Below are 22,811 nucleotides of genomic sequence, written 5' to 3' on the forward strand. Positions count from 1 at the left end.
GATGGTGGGGGACACTGGTCTCAGACAGGTGAGAGTCAGGGGTCACTGGTCTGGGGTCGGTTGGGGGTGCTTTTCCGGGATGGGTGGGGGGTGCTGGTCTGGGGTGGGTGAGAGTCAGGGGTACTGGTCCGAGTTGGGTAGGGGCAGAGGACACTGGTCTCGGTCACAAAGGGATGGGGGGTGCCGGCCAGGGACAGGTGGGGCTGGGAGGCACTGGTCCAGGGTGGGCTAGGGGTGCTTCTCCGGGATGGGTAGGGGTGGGGGACACAGGTCTGAGGCAGGTGGGGGTGGGGAACACTGGTCTGGGACAGGTGGTGGTCGGGGGATGCCGGTCCGGGGTGGGTTGTGGGGAGAGGGGCTGGTCGGGGACATGTAGGGTGTATCCCCTGGGGTCTGAGGGGTCTGTGCCGTGTGCCCCTGGTACAGGGGCGGCGGATCTGCCCGTTGTGGAGATGGCTGCTGTTCACCCTGACGTGCCTCGTCTACACGGCCGCCACCCAGAGCCCGCATCGCCACAGCCAGAGTGAGACCCTGTGCGGCGGGGAGCTGGTCGACACACTCCAGTTCGTCTGTGGAGACCGAGGCTTCTACTTCGGTAAGGAAGGGGGCGGGGCTGGAGGGGGGGGGAGGTAGAGTCCCCATCCCCACCCCGGTCTCACCTCCACCCCTCTCTAGTTCCTTCTGTGTACAATTGTGTAAAGTGGCTGGAGCCCCTGCCTGGGAGTCAGAAGGACCTGCGTTCTAATCCCGGATCCACCATTTGCTGTGTGACCTTGGGGAAGTCACTTCGCTTCTCTGGGCCTCAGTTCCCTCACTGGAAAATGGGGATCGAGACGGTGAGCCCCACGAGGGACAGGGACTGTGTCCAACCCGATTTGCTTGTATCCACCCTAATGCTTAGTTCAGTGCCTGGCATGTAGTAAGCGCTCAACAAATACCACAGTTACACCATTAGGGAATGTGTCTCTTTGCTCCTGCTAGATCTCCCCAAGGCTCAGCACAGTGCTCTGCGCTCAGTATGCGCCCAGTACCCTAAGCAGAGGCAGCATGGAATATTGGCTAGAGAAGGGCCTGGCGGCCAGAAGGTTGTAGGTTCTAATCCCAGCTCCGCCACTTGTCTGCTGTGTCACCTTGGGCAAGTCTTTTCACTTCTCTGGGCCTCAGTTTCCTCGTCTGTAAAATGGGGATTGAGACTGTGTCCAACCCGATTTGCTAGTATCCACTCCAGCGTTTAGTACAGTGCCTGGCACACAGTAAGTGCTTAACAAATACCAGAATTATTTTTTATTATTATGTGCATGAATTTGTGTGTACGTGAGAAGGGGGTATTATTAATATGTCTGTGTATGTATAAATGAATTAATTAGTGTATCTGGAATGGGGAGACTGTGGAAGGGGTAGACTCGATGTGGGCAGGAATGTATCTGTTTATTGTTATATTGTCTCCCAAGTGCTTAGTGCAGTGCTTTGCACACAGTAAGCACTCAATAAATATGACTGAATGAATGGATGAATGAGAGGGGGTCTGTATTTGCATGAATTAGAAGGGGGGTATTATTAAGTGTGTATGTATGTATTAATGAATTAATTAATGTATGTGTGTGCTTAGATATATGTGTCTGTGTGCATATATGGGCAGGAAGGCAGTTGACGATCATCCTGAGATTGTCTCCGAAAGAATTGGCCGGGTGGAGGGGTGAAGAAGAGGGAAACCGAGGCAGCCAACGGGTGGGGGTGGTAGGAGAGGGAACAGTCCCCTGGGTCCCCCGGCTCCTGGCTCCCAGCTCCGTTGCCATGCCTGGGACGGCAACCCCCCTCCCCACAGGTGTCTCCGTGGCGCCAGGGGCTGGGTGGTCCCGGGGGGGTGGATAGGCGACACCATACTGCATGGGAAAGGCACTGGGGCTCAGTGCTGCTGCTTGGGGCCCAGAGCTCATTCATTCATTCATTCAATCATATTTTTGAGCGCTGTGTGCAGAGCACCATACTAAGTGCTTGGGAGAGTACAATATAACAATAAAGAGTGATAATCCCTGCACACAACAAACTCACAGTCTAGAAGGGGGAAGCAGACAACAATACAAATAAATAAAATGAGAGACCTATACATAAGCGCCATGGGGTAGGAAGAGGGGGGAAGAACAAAGGGAGCGAGTCAGGGTGACACAGAAGGGAGTGAGAGATGAGCTTAGTCTGGGAAGGCCTCCTGGAGGAGATGGGCATTTAGGAAGGGTTTGAAGGGGGAGAGAAAACATTGTCTGTTGGAATTGAGGAGGGAGGGCGTTTCAGGCCAGAGGCAGAACGTGGGCCAGGGGTCGACGGCGGGACGGGCGAGATGCAGGCCCAGTGAGAAGGTTAGCAGCACCAGAGGAGCAGAGTGTGCGGGCTGGGTTGGAAAAGGACGGAAGTCAGGTGAGGTAGCAGGTGACAAGGGGATAAAAGGCTTTAAAGCCAATGGTGAGAAGTTTTTGTTTGATATGGAGGTGGATAGGTGGATAGAGCTCAGTGGTTGGGGGCTTGGGGTTAAGTGCTTGGGGATCACTCCTTGAAGCTCAAGGCCAGAGTCCTCACCTACCCCCTAACTTCCCCACCAAAGAACCCCATCCCAAATACTCAGTTTAGTGCTCTGCACAGAGTAAGTGCTCAATAAATACCATTGAGTGAATGATTTTTTTTATGGTACAAACCTTGATCTTCTTTCTGATTCCCAGGCCTGGCTCTATCCACTACATCATGCTTCTTCTCCTCAAGGACAGGGATCAAGTCTACCAACCCCGTTGTACTCACCCAAGCACTCAGCTCAGTGTCTTGCACATCAATCAATCAATCAGTGGTATTTATTGAGCACTTACTGTGTGCAGAGCACTGTATTAAACACATGGGAGAGGACAATACAACAGATACATTCCCTGCCCACAAGGATCTTATGGTTTAAGGAGGAGACTGACATTAAAATAAATTTCAGATAGGGGAAATAGTTGAGGGAAAGGATAGCAGTCCATCGTGTTCGTTGAGCGCTTATTGTGCGCAGAGCACTCTACTAAGTGCTTGGGAGAGTACAATATAACATACATAAGTTCTACGGGGCTGAGGGAGGTGAATATCAATTGCTAAAATATACAAATCGAAGGATTTAGGCAGTGCAGAAAGGCAGCAGGTAAGGAAAATGAGGGCTTAGTTGAGGAAGGCCTCTTGGAGGAGATGTGCTTTTAATACGGCTTTGAAGGAGGGGCGAGTGGTGGCCTGTTGGTTATGAAAGGTGAGAGCGTTCCAGGCCAGAGGCAGGACGTGGGCAAGAGGTCAGAGGCGAGATAGACGAGATGGACGGATGGTGAAAAGGTTGGCATTAGAGGAGCCGAGTGTGCGGGCTGGGTTAGAGTAGGAGAGAAGCGAGGTGAGGTAGGAGGGGGTGAGGTGATCGACTACTTTAATGTCAATGGTGAGGAGTTTCTGTTTGATCCAGAGATGGATGGGCAACCACTGGAGGGTCTTGGGGAATAGGGAGACAGGGACTGAATGTTTCCTTAGAAAAATGATCCGGACAGCAGAATGAAGTAAGGAGAGACAGGAGGCAGGGAGATCAAACGAGGAGGCTGATTCAGTCATCCAGGTGGGATAGGATGAGTGCTTGGATAGAGAAGCAGCCTGGCCTAGTGGAAAGAATCTGGGACTGGGAGTCAGAGGACTTGGGTTCTAATTCCAGCTCTGCTGCTTACCTACTTGTGACCTTGGACAAGTCACTTCACTTCTCGGTGACTCAGTTCCTTAATCTGCAAATGGGGGGGTCAATACCTGTTCTCCCTCCTACTGAGACTGGTAGCTCCAAATAGGACCTGATTACCTTTCATCTATTCTAGGGCTTAGAACAATGCTTGGCACATAGTAAGCATCTAACAGAACCCACATTATGATAGAACAGTGCCCAATGCTTAGAACAGTGCTTTGCACATAGTAAGCGCTTAACAAATGCCATCACTATTATTATTAGTAGTAGTAGTAGTAGTATTACCAAGGTAGTAGCAATTAGGATGGAGAGGAAAGGTCAGCTTCTAGAGAGGTTATTAATAATAATAATAATAATAATAATAATGGCATTTGTTAAGTGCTTAATATGTGCCAAGTACTGTTCTAAGCACTGGGGTAGATACAAGGCATTTAGGTTGTTCCACGGGGATGCTCATAGTCTTTATCCCCATTTTACAGATGAAGTAACTGAGGCCCAGAGAAGTGAAGGAACTTGCCCAAGGTCACACAGCAGACATGTGACAGAGCCAGGATTAGCACCCAGGTCCTTCTGACTCCCAGGCTTGGGCTTTTTCCACTGAGCCACGGTTACAAAGGTAGAACCGACAGGACAGACTGACAGACTGAGTGTCTTGGTTGAATGAGAGAAATGAGTTGAGGATGGTGCCACGGTTTTGTGCTTGTGAATCAGGGAGGAGGCTGGTATTGTCTACAGTGAAGGGAAAGACAGCCGGAGGATAGGATTTGAGGGTGAAGATGAGGAGTTCTGTTTCGGACCTGTTAAGTTTGAGGCGTCAGTGGGACAACCAGGTAGAGTTGTCCTGAAGGCTGGTTGACATACCAGACTGAAGAGAAGAAGAGCGAGATCAGGGCTGGAGATGTAGATTTGGGAATCTCTGTTGGATTCTCCCAAGTGTTCAGAACAGTGCTCTGTGCAAAATAAACTGCAAGCTCCTTGAGGCCAGAGATCATACCTACTAATTCTCTTGGACTCTCCCAATCGCTCACAACAGAGCCCTGCAAACAGTAGACTAATAGCTTAATACAGTCTTCTGCAAAACAGGTGCTCAAGAAGCAGCGTGGCTCAGTGGAAAGAGCACGGGCTTGGGAGTCAGAGGTCATGAGTTTGAATCCCGGCTCTGCACTTGTGAGCTGTGTGACTGTGGGCAAGTCACTTAATTTCTCTGTGCCTCAGTTACCTCATCTGAAAATGGGGATTAACTATGAGCCTCACATGGGACAACCTGATTACCCTGTATCTACCCGGAGCTTAGAACAGTGCTCGGCACATAGTAAGTGCTTAACAAATACTAACATTATTATTATTATTATTATTATATGATTCCTTGGCTGAACCCTGTCTGAAACCACTAATAATAATAATTGTGGTATTTGTTAAGTGTGTTTACTATGTGCCAAGCACTGTATTAAGCATTGGGGTAGATAACATTGGATACAGTCCCTGTCCCACACAGGGTTTACAGACTTAATTCCCATTTTACAGATGCGGTAACTGAATTCCAGAAAAGTGAAATGACTTACACAAGGTCATACAGTGGACAAGTGGCAGAGCTGGGATTAGAAGCCAGATCCTTCTGACGCCCAGGCCCGGCTCTTTCCACTAGGCCACGCTGCTTCTTTAGCCCCACAAGCCCCTCTCTTTAGACTTTTCAAAATGGACTATCTCTGCCATTAGCCATGAGGCAAATATACTACTTGCACTTTGGCAGTCTAATCTGCACCTGCTCCTGCTTCCATCCCTGCCCTATCCTTGTCCTTGCCCTTCTGCCTGCCCCAGGGGTGGTTGGATGGTTTATACTGGGTCCCTGGGGGAGAGTCAAGGTTGTCGGATGGTCCATACTGGGTCACTGGGGAGGGGCATGGATGAAGAGGGGAGAGTCAAGGGTGTCGGATTTGTACATATTTTTATTACCCTATTTATTTTATTAATGAGGTGCACATCCCCTCGATTCTATTTATCGTGATTAAGTTGTCTTGTTTTTGTCCGTCTGTCTCCTCCGATTAGACTGTGAGCCCATCAATGGGCAGGGATTGTCTCTATCTGTTGCCGAATTGTACATTCCAAGCACTTAGTACAGTGCTCTGCACATAGTAAGCGTTCAGTAAATACTATTGAATGAATGAATGATATAGAGGGGAAAGTCAGCAGCGTGGGATGGTCCGTGCTGGGTCAGTAGGGGAGAGTCAGAAGTATTGGTTAGTCATCCCTAACCCCGAGGATGAGTATCCCGAAAAGACCCGAGCACACATTACAGAATCCTGGACCAGTCAGACTGTAAGGCTGACACAGGTGGCGGGGCAATGTCCAGGGTTTTAGACCCTAGTGCGGCTTGGGAGATTCAGTGGATCTGGTTTCTGAGCTGCTAGTCTGTCCGCCCGTGTATCTGGGGAATATGGATTTCTAGAGAATCGGGGTCCCCTTCCTGACTGCCCACCCCTCAGAGCCCCCCCACCGCCATCCAGAGCACCTCCCTAGCGCTCAGGCAGCCCCTTTGGACCCTGGTCTTCCCGGATCGGGATCGGGTGCCGGGAGCACTGGGCTCAGTGTCGATCGAGGATGCGTGTCCTGGTCCGGGGGTGGGTGGGATGAGGGTCAACTGTTGCTGTCCCTGCATGGACGCTCTGTAAGACTTTGACCTTTGATCGTGCTGTGGGGACCGGAGTCAGGGGAGAGGTCACTTCACTGTGAGCTTTATGGCCTCCTCCCCCAGCCAGCTCTCCCCTCCTCCCTGATTCCTACTCCAGCCCAGCCCTCACACTTCACTCCTCTAATGCCAATCTTCTCACTGTGCCTCGATCTCATCCATCTCGCCACCGACCCCTCGCCCACATCCTGCCCCTGGCTTGGAATGTCCTCCCTCTTCATATCTTACAGACCACCACTCTCCCCACCTTCAAAGCCTTATTAAAAGCACACCTTTCAAGAAGACTTCCCAGATTTAGGCCTCATCTTCCCTTATTCTCCCCTCTGCACTGCTTATGCACTTGAACCCCTTAGGGCATTTTGATTTTCACCCCAACCCCCCAGCACTTAAGTCCAAAGACTCATGTTCTTCCACTTCCCCCCTTGTAATTTATTTTAATGTCTGTTTCTCCCTCCTCCCTCCTCTAGACTGTAAACTCCTTGAAGGCAGGAATTGTGTCTACCAATTCTGCTCTCCCAAGTGTTTAGTTCAATACTTGGCGTTCCGCAAGCACTTGATAAACACCACTGATCGATTGAGTACTGACACTTTACTGTCTGCCGAGCACCAATTATGGTGTTTGGGAGCAGCAGTAAAAGGAGAAAACTTGATCCCTGCCCTTGAGGGGCTTCTACTCTTCCCCTCTGCCCCCCAATAATCCCTCTGCTCAATTGCACTCCAGCCCCTCACTCCAGGAACCCAGTGGGGGTTGGGGGGAATCGGGGGGACAAGGCCAGACCTCTATGGGGAAGGTATGAATGATAATGATAATAGAAGCGGTGGTACTTTTTAGTGCTTACTCTGTGCCAAGCCCTATGCTACACACTGGGGAGACCAGAGATAATCAGGTCGGACCCAGTCCCTGGCCCTCAGCCCCCCAAGGCGGGGTGGCCTCAGGAGGGGGTGAGGGACAGGGTGGGCGGTCAGCGGGTGGGCGGGCTGACACCTGGGGAGTCGACGAGGTGGGTGGGAGGCGGGAGAGGGCCCGGGGGTGGGTGCCGGGAGGACGCAGGGGTGGGAAGAAAGTGGCAGAGGCTAACAGCTTCCCTCCTTCCCAACAGCTGATAAGAATTTAGCTCTTTCCAGCAGCTTATGCTGACGGCGCACATTCTTCGACTCGGACTGTTGGTTGGGATAATACATGGAAAAAGGAAGCGGGGGAGGGGCCGGGTGGCGGGCTGGGGAGGGGTAGGGTTAGTCTGAGACATCACCCGCATCCAAGCCAGACAAAGAGTCTTTATTAGAGCTGCGTTTTTCTGGGCAGGGGGGAACAGGGGTTGTGGGGGGCCTGGGGCCTGTTTACACCCTGAATTTCATTCCACTTGGCTTGCTGTTTGATTGATTGGGGGGGTGGGGCCGGCCCACCCAGATATACCCGAAGCCCCTCCCCCGCTCCTGCCCAGCCGGCTCAGGGGGGCCCGCCGGCGGGGCCGGGGGTTTCTCGCCGCCGATCGTTCTCCCCGTCCACCTCAGTTTCAATATCCCCTTCTGGAAAATGGGACAAGGACCAAGCTGGTCTGCACATGGCGGGGGGTTGGTGTGGGAGGGGTCCTTTTTCACTCAGGAAAATTGGGGAGTCCAGGTTTGGGCACATGGGAGATTCAGGTTATTTGACAAAGTTGGGGCTCCTTGAGCAGACCAGCCTCTCCTTAAGGGGCCTCATCTTCTGTTCCCCAAAGTTCACTGGGAAAGAGGGGTGGAAATCAGCTTGCTTCTTGCCCCAGTGCTTAACAAATACCAGAATTATTATTATCTCTTTCCTTTCCTTTGAAACTCACATCATCCACCTCTACCACCCCCTCCTGTTACTGGTCACGGTCATCCACCACCGTCAGGCCCCACCGAGCTCCAACTTTACCAAACATTTCTATGCCTTTGTCACTTTCCTGTGTCTACACTGGCCTGATCCTGGCTCCGCCACTTTTCCGCCAGGGGACCTTGGGCAAGTCGCTTCACTTCTCTGGGCCTCAGTTCCGTCATCTGTAAAATGGGGATTAAGACTGTGAGCCCCACGTGGGACAGGTACTGTGTCCAGCCTGATTTGCTTGTATCCACCCCTGTGCTTAGTACAGTGCCTGGAGCCCAGTAGCGCTTAACAAATATCGCAATTATTATCATTATTATCATTTCTCCATCCCTATGCTAATCTTCAGGGACTTGAATATCCATGTGGATGTCCCCAACGATATTTCCACTGCCCGCTTTCTCTAACTCCTCAACTTCACTGACCTCCTGCTCCATCCTACCTCACCCACTCACCGACTTGGACACATACTCGATTTCATCATCTCTACTCTGTACAATCTTCAACCTCACCGACTCTGAAATCCCTCTATTCAACCACAACCTCCCACCTTCTCTCCCACCCCGTCCGGGCAAATCTGTACTGATCTCCCACAGAGCATGCCGATCTCTCCGCCCCCTCCAGTGTTCCAAAAGTCACGTCACGCCCCATTTGGTTTCCAGGCCTACCCTTCCTTTTCTTAATTCACAAATCCACACCCTCATCACTTCCTTCTTCACCCTCTAACTTGTGGGGGTCCCTCAAGGCTCAGTTCTGGGTCTCCTTAAAAATAATAATAATAATGATGATGGTATTTGTTAAGTGTTTACCATGCGCCAAGCACTGTTCTAAGTACTAGGGTAGAGTCAAGGTAATCAGGTTGTCCTTCTCCTTCTCTTCTTCCCTCCCTGACCGTCTTCTTCAACTTCATTTTTCAACAGCTTTTCCCCTACTGTTTTCAAACACGCTCATGTCTCCCCCTATCCTAAACAAACCGTCCCTTGACCCCATGGCTCCATCCACTTATCGCCCCATCTCCCTCCCACCATTCCTCTCCAGATGACTTGAGCAAGTTGTCTACACCCTCTTCCTCTACTTCCTCTGCTCCAGTTCTTTCCTTGACCTCCACCAATCTGGCTTCCTCCCCATTCAGTACACCAAAACCACCCACTCCAAAGTCACCAGTGAACTCCTTCTTGTCAAATCTGATGGCCTCTACTCCACCCTAATCCTCCTCTACCTCTCAACTCCCTCGGACACTGTGAGCCACACCCTTCTCCCGGAAACGTGATCCAACTTTGGGAGAAGGCTGAGAGACAGAGAGAGAGCAGCAGAGAGCACAGGAGATGGGGAGCTAGGATTGATGATGATGATGATGATGGTATTTGTTAAGCACTTACTATGTGCCAAACACTGTTCTAAGCCCTGGGGTAGATACAAGTCAATCAGGTTGTCTCACGTGGGGCTCTGTGTCTCAGTTCCCTCATCTGTAAAAATGGGGATTAAGACTGTACTCTACTCTCTGTACAATGTTCAATCTCACCGACTCTGAAATCCCTCTATCCGACCACAACCTCCTGAACCACCTTCTCTCCCACCCCGTCTGGGCAAATCTGTACTGATCTCCCACGGAGCGTGCCGATCTCTCCGCACCCTCCAATGTTCCAAAAGTCACGTCACGCCCCATTTGGTTTCCAGGCCTACCCTTCCTTCTCTTAATGTGCAAATCCACATCCTCAACACTTCCTTCTTCACCCTCTAACTTGTGGGGGTCCCTCAAGGCTCAGTTCCGAGTTTCCTTAAAAATAATACTAATAATAATGATGATGGTATTTGTTAAGCGTTTACTATGCGCTGAGCACTGTTTTAAGTCCTGAGGTAGAGTCAAAGTAATCAGGTTGTCTCGCTTAGGGCTCACAGTCTTCACCCCCATTTTACAGATGAGGGAACTGAGGCACAGAGAAGTTAAGTGATTGCCCAAAGTTACACAGCTGACGAGTGGCGGAGCCAGGATTAGAACCCATGACCTCTGACTTCCAAGCTCCTGATCTTTCCACTGAGCCACGCTGCTTCTCATTATCTTCTCCCTCTACACCCACTCCCTTGAACAACTCATTCGCTCCTACGGCTTCCACTACTACATGGATGATTCCCAAATCTACGTCTCCAGCCCTGACCTCTCTCCTTCTCTGCGTTCTCACATTTCCTCCTGCCTTCTGGACATCTTTACCTGGATTTCCTGTCAACATCTTAAATGTAGTAAGTCCAAAACAGAACTCAGATTCCCACCCAAACGCTATCCTCCCCCTGACTTTCCTATCACTGTATATAACATCACCATCCTCCCTCAAGCCCATAATCTTGGTATAATCTCGACTCGTCTCTCTCATTCAATCTGTCGCCAAATCCTGTCGGTTCTGCCTTCACCACATGACTAAAATCCACTCTTTCCTTTCTATCCAAACTACTCCCATGCTGATTCAAGCACTTATCTTATCCCACCTTGACTACTGTGTCAGCCTCCTCGCGGACCTCCCTGCCTCCTGTCTCTCCCCACTCCAATCCATACTTCACTCTGCTGCCCGGATAATTTCTCTACAAATCCATTCGGTCCATGTTTCCCCACTCCTCAAGAACCTCCAGTAGTTGACCACCCACCTCTGCATCAAATAGAAATTCCTCACCATCAGCTTTAAGACAGTCAGCTTTCCCCCTCCTACCTTTCCTCTCAGATTTCCTACGCCAGCCCAGCCCGCACACTTCATCCCTCTAATGCCAGCCTATTCACTGTACTTCGAGCTCATCTGCCCTGCCACCGACTCGATCATTCAATCGATGCTATTTATTGAGCAGCTGGGAGAATACAATGCAATAAGGTTGGTAGATTTGCTCTCTGCTCATCCGGTGCTTAGAATCTAGAAGGAGAGATCACCCCTCTGTCTGTGTCCCCTATGCACTCGGATCCATCCCCATTAAGTACTTGATCTTCACCCCACCCTCGGCCCTATGGAACTAGTGTCCATATCCTTACTCTCTGCCTTTTCCTCTTTCTGTAATTTATTTTATTGTCTGTCCTCTCTTCTAGACACTGTATGTTCCTATGGGCATAGATCATTAATCAATCAATTAATCAATCACATTTATTGAGCTCTTACGGTGTGCAGAACACTGTACTGAACACTTGGGGCAATACAATGGAGTTGAGAGACACATTCCCTGTCTACAAGGAGCGTACAGTCTAGAGGGAGACACGGAAATTACTATAAATAAATTATTAGCATGGACTTAAAGGTTGTGGGGCTGAGGGATGGGTGAATAAAGGAAACAGATCCCAGAGCAAGGGGCATGCAGAAGGGAGTGGAAGATGAGGAAATCAGTCAATTAATCGATCAATGGTATTTCTTATGTGCAGAGCACTGTACTAAGGACTTGGGAGAGTACAATATAGCAGAATTAGCGGATACATCCCTGCCCATAATGAGCTCACAGTCAAGAGGGGAAATAAGGGCTAACAGAGAGAAGTATGTACTGGAGTTGAGAGAGACACGGAGAGGTCAGAGGAGAGGCTGATGCAGTAGTAAAGGTGGGATAGGATGCGTGCTAGGATTAGCTCCATTGTATTGTGTTTTCCCAAGTGCTTAGTACATGACTCTGCACAAATCAAGTGCTCAGGAAGTAGTGGTGATTGATAGATTGGTTGATTGAACTCAATTCCGTTATTCCCCTCTCTCTCCCTTGACCTTGTACTACCAACCCTCAGCCCTGATCGCCTCCCCAGTCCGTTTCCTCCGCTCTTGAGCACGAGCCGTGAAGGGCCGCTGGCAGGAATCCGGACATAAGACCGACTTCATCCACCTGGAACTCATCTTCACCTGCTTTAATTCTGCCCTCTCCTCCACCCGGCATCATTATTTCTTCATCCTTATTGACTCCCACACTCTTTGCCCCTGTCAGCTACTACAGACTTTTAACTCCTTCCTCAAACCTCCTGCCCGCCCCCGACACCTCCCCCTTCTCTTCTCCCTGATGACCTGGCCATGTACTTCATCGAGAAAATTGAAATCACCAGGCACGATCCCCCTAAAGCCCCCCCTGCTTCTCTCCAGGCCCTCTTTCCTCTTGCACCCTCTTGGACTCTCCCAACTTTCCCAACAGTATCTAAAGAAGAGATCACTCTCTTCTCAAAATCCATCCCTCCTCCACCTGCACCTCCAACTCCACCCCTTTGCCCCTTATCAAAGCACTGGCTCCTTCTCTTCTTCCCTCCCTGACCGTCTTCTTCAACTTCATTTTCCAACAGTTTTCCCCTACTGTTTTCAAACACGCTCATGTCTCCCCCTATCCTAAACAAACCATCCCTTGACCCCATGGCTCCATCCACTTATCGCCCCATCTCCCTCCCACCATTCCTCTCCAGATGACTTGAGCAAGTTGTCTACACCCACTTCCTCTACTTCCTCTGCTCCAGTTCTTTCCTTGACCTTCTCCAATCTGGCTTCCTCCCCATTCAGTCCACCAAAACCACCCACTCCAAAGTCACCCATGACCTCCTTCTTGTCAAATCTGATGGCCTCTACTCCATCCTAATCCTTCTCAACCTCTGAACTGCCTCGGACACTGAGCCACACCCTTCTCCCGGAAACATGAACCATCTTTGGGAAAAGGCCGAGACACATAGAGGGAGCATGCATGGGAGATGGGGAGCTAGGATTGATGATGATGATGATGATGATGATGGTATTTGTTAAGTGCTTACTATGTGCCAAACACTGTTCTAAGCCCTGGGGTAGATACAAGTAATAAAAATAATGTTGGTATGTGTTAAGCACTTACTATGTGCAGAGCACTGTTCCAAGCGCTGGGGTAGATACAGGGTAGTCAGGTTGTCCCTTGTGAAGCTCACAGTTAATCCCCATTTTACAGATAAGGTAACTGAGGCACAGAGAAGTTAAGTGACTTGCCCACAGTCACACCACTGTCAGGTGACAGAGCCAGGAATCGAACCCATGATCTCTGACTCTGAAGCCCAGGCTCTTTCCACTATACCACACTGCTTCCCCAAGTCAATCAAGTTGTCTCACCTGGGGCTCTGTGCCTCAGTTCCCTCACCTGTAAAAATGGGGATTAAGACTGTACTCTACTCTCTGTACAGTGTTCAACCTCACCGACTCTGAATTCTCTCTAGCCAACCACAACCTCCCACCTCTATCCCACCCCGTCCGGGTAAATCTGTACTGATCTCCCACAGAGCGTGCCAATCTCTCCGTCCCCTCCAATTTTCCAAAAGTCACGTCACACCCTATTTGGTTTCCAGGCCTACCCTTCCTTCTCTTAATGTGCAAATCCATCTGCTCAACACTTCCTTCTTCACCGTCTAACTTGTGGGAATCCCTCAAGGCTCAGTTCTGGGTCTCCTTAAAAATAATAATAATGATGATGGTATTTGTTAAGCGTTTACTATGCAGCGTGGCTCAGTGGAAAGAGCATGGTTTTAGGAGTCAGAGATCATGGGTTCGAATCCTGGCTCTGCCACTTATCAGCTGTGTGACTGTGGGCAAGTCACTTAACTTCTCTGTGCCTCAGTTACCTTATCTGTAAAATGGGAATTAAGACTGGGAGTCCCACTTGGGACAACCTGATGACCCTGTATCTACCCCAGCGCTTAGAACAGTGCTCTGCACATAGTAAGCACTTAACAAATACGAACATTATTATTATTATTATTATGCACCAAGCACTGTTCTAAGTACTAGAGTAGAGTCAAGGTACTCAGGTTGTCCCGCCTGGGGCTCACAGTCTTCACCCCCATTTTACAGATGAGGGAACTGAGGCACAGAGAAGTTAAGTGATTGCCCAAAGTCACACAGCTGACGAGTGGCGGAGCCGGAATTAGAACCCATGACCTCTGACTCCCAAGCTCCTGATCTTTCCACTGAGCCACGCTGCTTCTCATTATCTTCTCCCTCTACACCCACTCCCTTGAAGAACTCATTTGCTCCTACGGCTTCCACTACTACACGGATGATTCCCAAATCTACGTCTCCAGCCCTGACCTCTCTCCTTCTCTGCGTTCTCACATTTCCTCCTGCCTTCTGGACATCTTTACCTGGATTTCCTGTCAACACCTTAAATGTAGTAAGTCCAAAACAGAACTCAGATTCCCACCCAAACGCTATCCTCCCCCTGACTTTCCTATCACTGTATATAACATCACCATCCTCCCTCAAGCCCATAATCTTGGTATAATCCTCGACTCGTCTCTCTCATTCAATCTGTCGCCAAATCCTGTCGGTTCTGCCTTCACCACATGACTAAAATCCACTCTTTCCTTTCTATCCAAACTACTCCCGTGCTGATTCAAGCACTTATCTTATCCCACCTTGACTACTGTGTCAGCCTCCTCGCGGACCTCCCTGCCTCCTGTCTCTCCCCACTCCAATCCATACTTCACTCTGCTGCCCGGATAATTTCTCTACAAATCCATTCAGTCCATGTTTCCCCACTCCTCAAGAACCTCCAGTAGTTGACCACCCACCTCTGCATCAAATAGAAACTCCTCACCATCAGCTTTAAGACAGTCAGCTTTCCCCCTCGTACCTTTCCTCTCAGATTTCCTACGCCAGCCCAGCCCGCACACTTCACCCCTCTAATGCCAGCCTATTCACTGTACTTCGAGCTCGTCTGCCCTGCCACCGACTCGATCATTCAATCGATGCTATTTATTGAGCAGCTGGGAGAGTACAATGCAATAAGGTTGGTAGATTTGGTCTCTGCTCATTCGGTGCTTAGAATCTAGAAGAAGAGATCGCCCCTCTGTCTGTGTCCCCTATGCAATCGGATCCATCCCCATTAAGTACTTGATCTTCACCCCACCCTCGGCCCTACAGAACTAGTGTCCGGATCCTTACTCTCTGCCTTTTCCTCTTTCTGTAATTTATTTTATTGTCTGTCTTCTCTTCTAGGCACTGTAAGTTCCTTATGGGCATAGATCATTAGTCAATCAATTAATCAATCATATTTATTGAGCTCTTACTGTGTGCAGAACACTGTACTGAGCGCTTGGGGCAACAGAGTTGAGGGGTATATTCCCTGTCTACAAGGAGCATACAGTCTAGAGGGCAACACAGACATTAATATAAAGAAATAAATTATTACTACGGACTTAAATGTTGTGGGGCTGAGGGATGGGTGAATAAAGGGAACGGATCCAAGAGCAAGGGGCATGCAGAAGAGAGTGGAAGAAGAGGAAATCAATCAACTAATCAATCAATGGTATTTCTTATGTGCAGAGCACTGTACTAAGGACTTGGGAGAGTACAATATAGCCGAATTAGCAGATACGCTCCCTGCCCATAATGAGCTCACAGTCCAGAGGGGAAATAAGTGCTAAATCAGGGAAGGCCCTTGGGGACGTGATTTAAATAAGGCTTTGAAGCTGGGGAGATTGGTGGCTTTTCGGGTACGAAGGGGAGGCCAGAGGCAGGATGTGGGCGAGGGATCGGTGGTGAGATAGGTGAGATTGAGGTACAGTGATAGTTGGCATTAGAGGAACAAAGCGGGTGGAATGGGTTCTACTAGAAAAGCAGAGAGGTAAAGTAGGTGTGGGCAAGGCGATACAGTACTTTAAAGCTTATGATAAGGAGTTTCTGTCTGATGCAGAGGAGGATGGGCAACCACTGGTTCTGTCTGATGCAGAGGAGGAAGGGCAACCACTGGAGATTCTTGAGGAGTAGGGAGAGGAGAACTGATTTTTTTTTGAAAAATAATCTGGGCAACAGAGTGAAGTATGTACTGGAATTGGAGAGGCAGGGAGGTCAGAGGGGAGGCTGATGCAGTAGTCAAGGTGGGATAGGATGAGTGCTAGGATCAGCTCCATTGTATTGTGTTTTCCCAAGTGCTTAGTACAGTGCTCTGCACAAATTAAGTGCTCAGGAAGAAGCACTGATTTATCGATTGGTTGATTGAACTCAATTCCGTCATTCCCCTATCTCTCCCTTGACCACGTACTACCAACCCTCAGCCCTGGATCGCCTCCACAGTCCGTTTCCTCCACTCTTGAGCATGAGCCGTGAAGGGCCGCTGGCAGGAATCCGGACACAAGGCCGACTTCATCCACCTGGAACTCATCGTCACCTGCTTTAATTCTGCCCTCTCCTCCACCCGGCATCATTATTTCTTCATCCTTATTGACTCCCACACTCTTTGCCCCTGTCAGCTATTACCGACTTTTAACTCCTTTCTCAAACCTCCTGCCCACCCCCGACACCTCCCCCTTCTCTTCTCCCTGATGACCTGGCCATGTACTTCATCAAGTACTCTCTCCTCTTGCACCCTCTTGGACTCTCCCATCTTTCCCAGCAGTATCTAAAGAAGAGATCACTCTCCTCTCAAAATCCACCCCTCTTCCACCTGCGCCTCCAACCCCACCCCTTCGCCCCTTATCAAAGCACTTGCTCCTCTTCTTCCCTCCCTGACCGTCTTCTTCAACTTCATTTTTCAACAGCTTTTCCCCTACTGTTTTCAAACACGCTCATGTCTCCCCCTATCCTAAACAAACCGTCCCTTGACCCCATGGCTCCATCCACTTATCGCCCCATCTCCCTCCCACCATTCCTCTCCAGATGACTTGAGCAAGTTGTCTACACCCTCTTCCTCTACTTCCTCTGCTCCAGTTCTTTCCTTGACCTCCACCAATCTGGCTTCCTCCCCATTCAGTACACCAAAACCACCCACTCCAAAGTCACCAGTGAACTCCTTCTTGTCAAATCTGATGGCCTCTACTCCACCCTAATCCTCCTCTACCTCTCAACTCCCTCGGACACTGTGAGCCACACCCTTCTCCCGGAAACGTGATCCAACTTTGGGAGAAGGCTGAGAGACAGAGAGAGAGCAGCAGAGAGCACAGGAGATGGGGAGCTAGGATTGATGATGATGATGATGATGGTATTTGTTAAGCACTTACTATGTGCCAAACACTGTTCTAAGCCCTGGGGTAGATACAAGTCAATCAGGTTGTCTCACGTGGGGCTCTGTGTCTCAGTTCCCTCATCTGTAAAAATGGGGATTAAGACTGTACTCTACTCTCTGTACAATGTTCAATCTCACCGACTCTGAAATCCCTCTATCCGACCACAACCTCCTGAACCACCTTCTCTCCCACCCCGTCTGGGCAAATCTGTACTGATCTCCCACGGAGCGTGCCGATCTCTCCGCACCCTCCAATGTTCCAAAAGTCACGTCACGCCCCATTTGGTTTCCAGGCCTACCCTTCCTTCTCTTAATGTGCAAATCCACATCCTCAACACTTCCTTCTTCATCCTCTAACTTATATACAGTGATAGGAAAGTCAGGGGGAGGATAGCGTTTGGGTGGGAATCTGAGTTCTGTTTTGGACTTACTACATTTAAGGTGTTGACAGGAAATCCAGGTAAAGATGTCCAGAAGGCAGGAGGAAATGTGAGAACGCAGAGAAGGAGAGAGGTCAGGGCTGAAGACGTAGATTTGGGAATCATCCATGTAGCAGTTGAAGCCATGGGAGCGAATGAGTTGTTCAAGGGAGTGGGTGTAGAGGGAGAAGATAATGAGAAGCAGCGTGGCTCAGTGGAAAGATCAGGGGCTTGGGAGTAAGAGGTCAAGGGTTCTAATCCCAGCTCCGCCCCTCATCAGCTGTGTGACTTTGGGCAATCACTTAACTTCTCTGTGCCTCAGTTCCCTCATTTGTAAAATGGAGGTGAAGACTGTGATTCCCTAGGCGGGACAACCTGATTACCTTGACTCTACCCCAGTACTTAGAACAGTGCTCAGCGCATAGTAAACACTTAACAAATACCATCATCATTATTATTATTATTATTTTTAAGGAGACCCAGAACTGAGCCTTGAGGGACCCCCACAAGTTAGAGGGTGAAGAAGGAAGTGTTGAGGGGGTGGATTTGCACATTAAGAGAAGGAAGAGTAGGCCTGGAAACCAAATGGGGCGTGACGTGACTTTTGAAACATTGGAGGGGATGGAGAGATCGGCACGCTCTGTGGGAGATCAGTACAGATTTGCCCGGACGGGGTGGGAGAGAAGGTGGGTCAGGAGGTTGTGGTTGGATAGAGGGATTTCAGAGTCGGTGAGGTTGAAGATTGTACAGAGAGTAGAGTACAGTCTTAATCCCCATTTTACAGATGAGGGAACTGAGGCACAAAGAAGTTAAGTGACCTGCCCAAAGTCACATAGCTGACAAGTGGCAGAAGCGGGATTGGAACTCAAGATCTCTGACTCCCAAGCCCGGGCTCTTGCCACTAAACCACTCTGTTGCTGAGGGGTGAGGAGAGTCAGATGCAGAGAGATCTCAGCTGGGGCTCATACCTGCAGAGAGAAGGGTACAATGATAGAAATCGAGTCTCCAACTGGACACTCTTCTTTCTCCATCTTCTGAACTCAGGGGATCCACCCTAGCCCAGTCACCTCTGCCCACTTATAAACAGTTGCTGAATGTGGGACAGGGACAGTGTCCACCCCAGTATTTAGTTCAGTGCTTGACACATAGTAAGTGCCACGATCATTAAATGTGCATTTAAGATGAACAACCTCTTGCTCTCTGCTTCTTCTGCCATCCGTTGCTCTTTTCATCCCTTCCAGAAACCCGGCTCAAGTGCTCCTCGTTCAAATGCTCCCAGATCAGTACTTCTGGCTCAGTGCTCCCTTCTCGGGGCTCCCAGCTCAGTGCTCCTATCTCCATTCTTCTTAATAATGTTAATAATGTTGGTATTTGTTAAGCGCTTACTATGTGCTGAGCACTGTTCTAAGCGCTGGGGTAGACATAGGGGAATCAGGTTGTCCCACGTGGGGCTCACAATCTTAATCCCCATTTTACAGATGAGGGAACTGAGGCACAGAGAAGTTAAGTGACTTGCCCACAGTCACACAGCCGACAAGTGGCAGAGCTGGGATTCGAACTCATGAGCCCTGACTCCAAAGCCCCGTGCTCTTTCCACTGAGCCACGCTGCTTCTCGTGCTCCTGGAGTAGGGCTCCTGACTCAGTAATGATGAGGACGATTGTGGTTGTTCAGCACTTACTATGTGCCCAACACTGTACTAAGCTCTGGGATAGATAAAAGATCATCAGGTTGACATGTGCAGCTCATAGTCTAAGCAGGAGGGCATTGAATCACCAATTTGCAGATGAGGGAAACAAAGTACAAAGAACAAAGGACTTTGTAGACTGCTCAAGCGCTTAATACGGTGCTCTGCACACAGTAAGCACTCAGTGATACCACTGAATGAATGAATGATTTGCCCAAGGTCACACAGCAGGCGAGTTGAGAAGCCAGGATGAGAATCCAGGTGCTCTGACTCCCAGGTCCGGACTCTTTCCACTAGGCCATGAGGCTTCCCGGGGCTCAGAGCTCTGGAATGGGTCTCCCTTTGGCTCGCCGAGGAGCCGGTGGGCACAGAGGCATCATCCTGGGGCAGGGGAGAGAGAGGAGAGGGTCAGAAGAGACTTCCCTTCTCCTTTGACTAGATCCCCCCATGGGGCTGGGAGCCAGGGGGTGAATCGACTGGATTAGTGGAAAGAGTCTGTGCGGCCTCTGTCCCAGCTTTGCCAGGAACCCGCTGTGTGATCTCTGGCAAGTTGCTTAACTCCTCTGTTTCCTCATGGGTGAAATGGATGTAAGAGCATGGCGTAGAGGATTAAGCAAGAGTCTGGGAGTCAGAAGGTCGTGAGTTCTAATACCAGCTCCACCACTTTTCTCCTGTGTGATCTTGGGCAAATCACTTCAACTCCTCTGGGCCTCAGATACCTCATCTGTAGAATGGAGATTGAAACTGTGAGCCCCTCATGGGACAGGGACTGTATCCAACTCGATTTGCATGTATTTATCCCAGTGCTCAGTTCAGCGCCTGGCACATAGTAAGCACTGAACAAATACCACCAGTATTATTATTATCTTACGTGGGGTAGGCTGCTGTTCTGGGAGTTTGGGGCCAGTGAAATGAGATCTTCTTGACTGTAAGGTCGTTGTGGGCAGGGAATGTGTCTACCAGCTCTGCTGTAATTGTACTCTCCCAAGTGCTTAGTCCAGTGCTCTGTTCTCAGTAAGCATTCAATTAATATGACTGATTAACCGATTGATTGAGGTCGCTAGTACGGGCTGGGCTCATTCAAGGAGACGTGATTATTCGTATGAGGTGATGAGGGGTGTTTGCCGGTGTGCAAACGGGAGCTATTATTTTGTGTAAAGGGATGTGATTAATTATGCTTGTGTTAAGGGATGTGATTAATCTTTGCTGGTGTGAGGAGAAAGAAAGTATTATTTGCTTGTGCAAGGGAACGCGATTACCTCATGCTCATGCATGGGAACATGATTATTCCATGCTCGAAGGAGGGGATGTGATTATTCCATGCTTGTGCAAGGGGACACAATTATTCAGTGCATCTGTGAGGGGATGTGATTCTTTTCATTCAATCAATCGTATTTATTGAACGCTTAATGTGTGCAGAGCACTGGCCTAAGCACTTGGAAAGTACAATTCAGCACCAGATAGAGACAATCGCTACCCAACGACGGGCTCACAGTGTAGAAGGGGGAGACAGACAACAAAACAAAACAAGTAGACAAGCATCAGTAGCATCAAAATAGATAAATAGAATTAGAGATATATGCTCATCATTAATAAATAATATGTACAAATATACAAGTGCTGTGGGGTGGGGAATGGAGTAGAGTGGAGGGAGGGAGTCAGAGTGATGGGGAGGGGAGGAGGAGCAGAGGAAAAGGTGGGTCTCCATCTGGGAAAGCCTCTTGGAGGAGGTGAGCTCTCAGTAGGGCTTTGAAGGGGGAAGAGAGCAAGTTTGACGGATGTGAGGAGGGAGGGCATTCCAGCTCAGAGGTAGGATGTGGACCAGGGATCGACGGCAGGACAGGCGAGAACGAGGCACAGTGAGGGTTCTCCCATGCTTGTGCAAGGGGATGCGACTGTGCTTGGCAAGAGACAGGATTACTCCGTGTTTGTGCAAAGGGATGTGATTTATCTGTGCTTGTATGAGGAAGAGATTATTTTTGTGTTTGTGCAAGGGAATGCGATTACTCCATGCTCCTGCTAGGGAACGAGATTATCCCATGCTTGTGCTGGGGGACCTGAGTATTCTATGCTTCTGTGAGTGGATATGATTCTTCCATGCTTATGCAAGAAGATGCGATTACTTTGTGCTTGTGCAAGGAGATATGATCGCTCTGTAGTTGTGTGAGGGGTTGTGATTTATCTGTCCTTGTGTAAGGAGGTGACATTTCTTGTGCAAGAAGATACGTTGGCTCTGTGCTGGTGTGAGAGGATTTATTACCATATGAGGATAATGGAGTGTGATCACTTTGTTATCAATCATTCAGTCACTGACTGCCTGCAGTAGGTAGAAAACTGTACTGAACACTTTGGTGTCTGTACATTTATTTATATTAATGTTTGTCTCCCCCTCTAGACTGTAACCTCCCTGTGGGCAGGGAATGTGTCTACCAATTCTGTTGTCTTAAACTCTCCCAATCACTTAATAAAGTGCTCTCCACATAGTAAGAGCATGGTGTAAAGGAGAGATCATGAGTCTGGCAGTCAGAAGGCCGTGGGTTCTAATTCTGGATCCATCGCTTGCCTGCTGTGTGACCCTGGGCCAGTCACTTCACTTCTGGGCCTCAGTTACCTCATCTGTAAAATGGGGATTGAGGCTGCGAGCCCCATGTGGAACAGGGACTCTGTCCAATTCGATTTGCTTGTATCCACCTCAGCGCTTAGTGCAGTGCCTGGTGCATAGTAAGTGCTTAACATACCACAGTTATTATTATTATTGTTATAAATACTTGTCTTGTCTTATTCCGTCGAGTTGTCTCCGACCCATAGAGACGCCATGGACACATCTGTCCCAGAACGCCCCACCTCCACCTCCTCCCATCGCTCTGGTAGCAGATCCATAGAGTTTTCTTGGTAAAAAATCGGGAAGTGGTTACCATTGGCCTCCTTCCGCGTGGTAAACTTGAGTCTTCGCCCTTGATTCTCTCCCATGCCGCTGCTGCCCAACACAGGTGAGTTTTGACTTGTAGCAGATGGCCTTCCACTCGCTAACCACTGCCCAAGTTAGGAATGGAATGGCTGTGCCTCTGCCTGACTCTTCCTCCTGTAGTCGAAACTGGTAGAGTACTGGGAACTCTCCAGGTGTGACCCTGAGAGGGCTTATAAATGCTATTGCTTGATTAATCCCAGCCCTAATTGATCTTACAATGTAGCATGGAAGACCGACACTAAAATAAATTTCAGGGAGGGAAGGGTAACAGAGTTAAAAAATAGTTTTAAAATATATGTGTAAGCATTATAGACGGGTTGGGTTTGGGGGTGGGTATTGAAATATTGAGTTGATGCACAAGTGCTGAAGTGGGAATTGAGAGGAAAATCGGGAAAAAACAGTTTGTGTCTCAGTTTTTCTTTTCTCCCTCCTACTTAGACTGTAAGCCGCTTGTGAGACAGGGACTGTGTCCAACCTAATTAACTCAATACCTATCTAGAGCTCGGAAGAGTGTTTGAAACTTAGCCCTTAACAAGTAC

The 22,811-nt window shown here is 49.3% G+C and overlaps 1 protein-coding gene and 1 non-coding gene across 6 annotated transcripts in view; one reads left to right on the top strand and one right to left on the bottom strand.

Annotated features, from left to right (window-relative positions):
* The window catches only part of IGF2 (insulin like growth factor 2), a 43,739-nt gene that overhangs the window by 15,206 nt on the left and 5,722 nt on the right, over positions 1-22,811 (top strand). For 4 of the 5 annotated variants that reach the window (XM_029058912.2, XM_029058913.2, XM_029058911.2 and 1 more), the window contains exon 2: positions 427-595. In XM_029058912.2, the coding sequence (XP_028914745.1) occupies positions 427-595 (169 nt within the window). 5 annotated transcript variants of the gene reach the window in all.
* LOC114810615 lies at positions 22,305-22,442 on the bottom strand. Its single transcript, XR_003758311.1, has one exon. It is a non-coding gene; the product is annotated as a small nucleolar RNA SNORA7 (small nucleolar RNA).

This window comes from Ornithorhynchus anatinus, chromosome 3, assembly GCF_004115215.2.
Source record: "Ornithorhynchus anatinus isolate Pmale09 chromosome 3, mOrnAna1.pri.v4, whole genome shotgun sequence".
Taxonomy (NCBI): domain Eukaryota; kingdom Metazoa; phylum Chordata; class Mammalia; order Monotremata; family Ornithorhynchidae; genus Ornithorhynchus; species Ornithorhynchus anatinus.